At 52.6% G+C, this 6,000-nt stretch overlaps 1 protein-coding gene across 1 annotated transcript in view; it reads right to left on the reverse strand.

Moving 5' to 3' along the window:
* Positions 1 to 5,314, reverse strand: part of KCNK9 (potassium two pore domain channel subfamily K member 9) — a 90,442-nt gene extending 85,128 nt beyond the window's left edge. The window contains exon 1 of the mRNA XM_085221733.1: positions 3,707 to 5,314. Within this exon, the coding sequence (XP_085077859.1) occupies positions 3,707 to 4,271 (565 nt within the window). The 5' untranslated portion in view covers positions 4,272 to 5,314. The remainder of the gene's footprint in view (positions 1 to 3,706) is intronic.
* Positions 5,315 to 6,000: the final 686 nt, after the last annotated feature.

The raw sequence follows: 6,000 nt of genomic DNA on the forward strand, positions 1-6,000 counted from the left end.
TCGCAGAGCGATACTCATACCAACAACACATTTTGACAGTGTCAACACCTTCTTACATGGTATCAGTTTAGCCACACATAAACCTGTAGAAAAGGGCATTAAAACTTAGTAGAAATCCTAGGAACTACTTTCTAGTTTCAAAAGTTGGCGTTTTCATTCACTGTATCCAGCCTCTTAATTAACTCGCTGTCAAAATCTACAGGGCATCTCACAAAAGTTAAACAGCTGGATGGAGAACTGGCTTAAATCACTTTCTGTCATCATTTTGGCTGTGTAATTGTAAATAGATAGGAAATATATAACTCCAAAGTGGTTACAATCCTGAAACTCAGCAACTGGTGAAAGTCAAGAACAGCTTATTAGTTCATTTGATCACCTAAAAACTTTCTCAGAATAGAATTCAAACATGATCAAAACTTTGCATGATATTTCTCTTCTGATACTGGATTTTAAGAGCAGAGTCATCAAATATTGTAGCACACGCACCTGTGTTCAAAAAAATAGGAAAAAAAAACAACAATGTTGCACCTGGGGAGTAGGAAAAACCATTGTCACAGGTGGAAGAAAACCCTGCTTCTGTTTACTTGATCAACTCCCTCTTGTTTAGTATTCATGACAAGTGAGCAACAACTCCCCACCATCCCTTAATAAAAAGCAAAAAAATAAAAGCCAAAATGACAACAGAAAGTGATTTAAGCCAGTTCTCCATCCAGCTGTTTAACTTTTGTGAGATGCCCTGTAGATTTTGACAGTGAGTTAATCAAGAGGCTGGATACAGTGAATGAAAACGCCAAAGATTTGAGGAAATGTAAGAGTTGATCAAACCTCTCTGCCTCACACGGGAGGCTTTGAGTTTTCTGTACTTCAACCCAAACAGGTCCTTAATGCAGTGCTCTCCGGGGAGGCAAGACTCGGAGCCTCACCAAGCCCCGCAGCCCTACTCGAGGCGGAGGCTGCCCAGCAGGGCGGCCGGACCCGGCGGCGCGGAGACTGCCGGAGCTGTCCCTTCAGCACCACGTCCCGCGACGAACGCAGATCGCGGCTTGGTGTCAGCGAATAGCGAGGATCGCCTTTGATTTCATTAAAGCTACGCAGTTTAAATCAACATGGTAAAGAGGTAATCGCTACGTTGCTAGCACGGCGATATAAGGAACATAATTAAGCTAGACATAAATTAGTCTGCTATTATATGCATATTGGTAGACTATGTGGTTCCATTGATTCCTCTTGCACTTCTCAGAAGAGAAGTTTGTAGGGACAGATTTATTACTCTGGAATACGCAACAATTGTTTTTACTCACTCTGCTTCAACAGTCAGTCTGAGATGGTTATTTAGGGGCACTTTACATGAGTACTTACTGACTACAGCACATTCTCTAATGCATACGCTGCATGTGCTTCTTGAAGGTTTCAGAGGGAGAAGGAAATGTATATGAGAGCATACACACAGACTAAAAATAGGAACCATCACAAAAGATTAAGATGAACATCTAAGATAACTGTCTAATGCAGGAAACACAGAGAAGAAGTATTTTCTTATTTTCCTGAGAACTGTAATATATAAAGTTGTACTCTCCCCCTGTGAAACAAATTCTTTTAGGATAAAATTAAAAAATAAAGAAAAATCTTACATGCTAATTTACACAGACAACCGACAGATCTCACAACATTCCAAAACTACTTCAGTATGATGAGATACACAAAATAGAAAGACACTTGGCAAAATGAAGATAGTAACTATTAATAAACTTTCCAAAGACAGAACACATATCCTCCTGGAGCAGAGCTTCCCAAATGAACAATCATCAAACAATGTCTGTCTTTCTCCACCATTCTTTATTTTCACCCTCCCTCCCAGTGGCTCCCCGTTGCTATACACATGTAAAACTTAAACAATTCTGACATCCCAAAGTGCCTCTGCCTGCAGAAATGTACACTATCCATTGCACAATGACGTGCTCTGAGCTTTCTAAATGAATCTCATCTCTTTGCACGAGAGAATGTCATGGGCTTCCAAGCAAGTTGCACTTGTTTCCAGGTAAAATATGGTCAAAACAGCAACCACTGTTAAAAAAAGCCTTTTCTTCTTCTTACTAACCAAGCTTAAGAACACAAAGTACTGCAGCCACCACTTAGGCAAGAGTACAGAGCACTATGAGTATACAGGCATGTGTGGAAGCCTTGCTGTAAACCAGGACACGACAGTCCTGTATTCACCTAGCACAAATAAATGACAAGACACAAATCAAGGAAAAGAGTATCCATAAGTAAAGGAGGAAAGAGAGTTCTGATATTGTAATGAATAGGAGACAACCAAGCCGTCTGATAATCAATACATGTTTATTATATGTATATAATATCAGAAAAAGGAGATTACTGTTTAAAACCTAATCTTTGTTAGGACAAATAGGCTTCATGTTGCCAGAGTTTTTCAAAGGAAAATTTTAATGCAACACATATAAAAAATTAGGTACAAATTTAAGTAAATGCAGCTCAAAGTATGGTGGATGGCATATTCTGCCAAAAATCGCCAGTAGCCTCAGGTGGCAACATGGAAATTGGCTGTAACAAGCCCTAAGTGGTAAAAGAAAGATTGAATCCTTCTATCTTAGAAAGGAAGCGAGTCTTTTGTGCCCTGCTCTCTATGCTACCAAACAGCCACTGAGCATGAAGCGTCTTTCAGAGCTCCCCAGATGCTAGAGGGGAGCATCCACAAGTGCTGGGAGAAGGACAGGTCAACTGTCTTAATAAATCCACCCTGAATGCAAAATAAGGAAGAATACACCTGCTAATAAAGCCAAAGTCAGAGTTGTAGCACAGTTCTGAGTGCATGCTGCAGCCTCCAGTTATCATGGTAGTTATTTTTATAACAGGGAAGCAAACTTTATGCAAAATGCCCCGTTTTAGCTGAACAAAGCAGAGAAGTACAAAATGACAGCCTGTGGCTGTGACCACTCTATTGTCCTGGGAAATGGCACAGCAGGGAAACCTGGCAATGTAGATGTGACAGAGGACATCAGTCCTCTGGGCTGTATGCCCGCAAAGAAGAGATGCACTCTGTGACCTGTTGACACTCCAACTGCAAAGAAAACTTCAGGAACACATTTGGGAATGCCCAGGACAGGCCCAGCAATGGGAACACAGCTGTGGGAACCCGTGCCAAGAATGCCAAGACAAAGTTTGGCAAAGTAGGGCTGCCCTTAGCCACAGCTACATCAAGAGGTTTCCCAGCTTAGATTGTTCCCATGTCTTCATCGTTTTCATACTCAACCACCTGCCTTATGCTTAAGATTTCTCTGCATCTCTTACGTGAAGGTGCATGCACATCCCAGGAGGAGCATGATGACAGGGCCTCATTCTTCCTGCAGGGAACCCCCAGAGAACCTCATCCAGAGAATGTGACCCCCCCTCTTGAGAGTGTCATCGCACCTCTTTCCTCTTCCTTCTTTGTTATCCATACCATAGCCTGGCAATAGCCCCCGAGTAGCCACCATCCCACCCAGGTGACACCCAGGCTCCATCATCACAGGAAGGGATGTGGGACAAATCCAAGTCCAACAAGTTGTCCATGGAGAGGCACGAATTGCATAACACGGGAGGGAAGCCAAAAACTCATCCACCACTTAACCCGTTGCATGCCACAGCCCCCCTGCCCCTCTTCCAATCCGGAAGAGCTTTCGCCCCCTCCCCAAAATGAGACACTCACCAATGGTCGTGATGACCGTGATGGCAAAGTAGAAGGAACCGGCGAATTTCCACTGTACACCAGCCCGGTGTGGCTCGGACTGCATGATCACCAACTCCAGCTGCCGGTAGTCCTCGCTGGTGATGTTGTACTTTCCTTTGAGCCGGATCTCCTCGGCTTTGAGTTTCTCCTCCTCCCGCATCTCGTTGTCGGACTCCAGGGCATCAAAGACGGCAGCCCCGACCAGCAGGTAAGTGAACGTGCAGATGATGAGGGACAGGGTCCGCACGTTCTGCCTCTTCATGGCCGCCAGCAAGGGGCGAGTGAGGGGACCATGTCCCCCCCTGGCCGCCCGGGGATCCGACAGGCCGCAGCAGCCGCAGCAGGGGGGCAGCTGCCGGGGGGGCTGGCGGCTGCTCCGGGACAGCTTGTGCTGCGGCGGCGGCCGCTCCCCGCCCGCCTGCTCGGGCTCCTGGGAAGAGGAGAGGCACAGGAGGCTGCTGGAGCGCCGGGACCAGGTGCCTTGAAGCCGGGAAACTCTGCGCAAGACCTGCCCAAACCAAGCTGTCCCAGTGCGCAGGGCCATCCAGGGCACCCCCGCTCCTCCCCAGCACCGAGGCCAGGGGCAGGGGGTCCCCGCCGAGCTCTCGCCGAGGGAAGGGAGCGCTGGGCGGCGGTCCCGGCCCGGAGTCCTGTGGCAGGCGGGTGGGTCCCCCCGCGAACTTGGAGCGGGGAAGGGTCCCCCGCAGCCCGGGCGGGGCCGTCCCCGTCCCAAGTTTTCTTCAGGCGGCGATGCGGCACGGCCGGGGGGAAACGAGCGGCGGCAGCGCGTCCATCCGCGTGGAACCGCGCAGGGGACGAAGAGAAGCGGCCGCCGTCGGGGGCCCGGCCCGCCCCGGCCTGAGGGAGCGCCGGCCGGGCAGGTCGGGACGGGCTGAGCTCTTTATTCCTTCCGCCGCGGTGATAGGCGGAGAGCGGGAAGCGGGCTTGCTGCAGGTGGCCGCGGAAAGAGCAGCGGAGCGGCGTCCGGTGCGGACAGGGCGGCGGCGGCGGCGGCGGTGTCAGGCGGCGGGCGGGGAGTTGAGGGCAGCATCCCCGGGCGAACCGGGCCGAGCCGCCGCTCCGGCGGGAGGAGGGGGCGGCGGGCCGGCGGCGTGGCCCTGGCGGCGGGCAGCCAGCGCCCCGCAGGAGCCGGGAGGAGCGGCGCGGAGCCGCCCCGGCCGCCGGGCGGGCGAAGAGAGGCGGGAGCGCGGCGAGGAGGCGGCCGGCAGCCGCGGAGCACCTGCCCCGGGCGGGAAGCGGCGGGGCGGGCGGAGCGGAAAAAGCCGGAGCCTTCCCCCGGGGAGAGAGCAGCGTGGGGAGGGGGACTCAAAGCTCACAAAGCCGGAGAAAAAAAAAAAGGAGGGGGGGGGCTGGAGAGAGATAGAGGGAGGGAAGGAGGAAAAAAAAAAAAAAAAAAAGGGCTACTTTCACGGCTGCTCTCGGGGCTGGGGTTGCTTTATTTCGGATGGTTTTAGAACAAAGCCTTTAAGAAAAAGAGCAACCGTCCTCCTCCTTTTCCTCCTCCTTCTCCCAAGCTCTTGACATCATCTCGGGGAAAATGAAGCCCGCGCCCCTCAGCCATCGCCTGCGCGTGTGTGAGTGTGTGCGGGTGTGCGCGCTCCGCCGCCGGCATGGGAGGCGGGAGCTCAGCTCGGCCCGCCGCGGGGAACGGCTTAACCCCCTCGGCGCCGTCCTGTCAGGGAGCGGCCGCGGGGCTCCCCCGCCGCGGTTCCTTCCCGCCTCCCCCGGGCTTGGCCACGCCTCGGCCGCCGAGCGGGGCCGGGCGGCGGCTGTGGTGGCGGCGGCGGGGCGGGCCGGGCGTGCGGAGCTCCTGCGGGGCCGGATCGCGACGGGAGCGGAGCAGCGCGCACCGCCCGTTGCCGCCCACGGGGAGGGCTGAGGGTTACGAGTGGGACAGGTGGGGCCGCCCCTCGGCACGGCCGTCGGCCGCGCACTGCAGCCCCGAGCGGCACAGTTGTAAGACTCGGCTCCAGTCGACACAGCTTCAAACGTAGCGATCTGCACGCGAAGCCCCACAGCCTCAAATGCTGCAGTTTCTTCAGCACCGCACCCTCAGAGCTGTACAGGGAAATACCCCAAGAACGCAGCTCTACACACACAGCTTCGAACACCTCAGCCCAATATAACAGTTCCCAATATCACAGCTCTGCACACACAGTCCCAATCACCACAGCCCCAAACATCAACTGTACACAAATCCCCAAACACCACAACCCCAAACACTAGAGCTATATTTGCAAACCCCCTAACAA

The sequence above is a fragment of the Meleagris gallopavo genome, chromosome 3 (genome assembly GCF_905368555.1).
Source record: "Meleagris gallopavo chromosome 3, MGAL_WU_HG_1.1, whole genome shotgun sequence".
Lineage (NCBI taxonomy): Eukaryota > Metazoa > Chordata > Aves > Galliformes > Phasianidae > Meleagris > Meleagris gallopavo.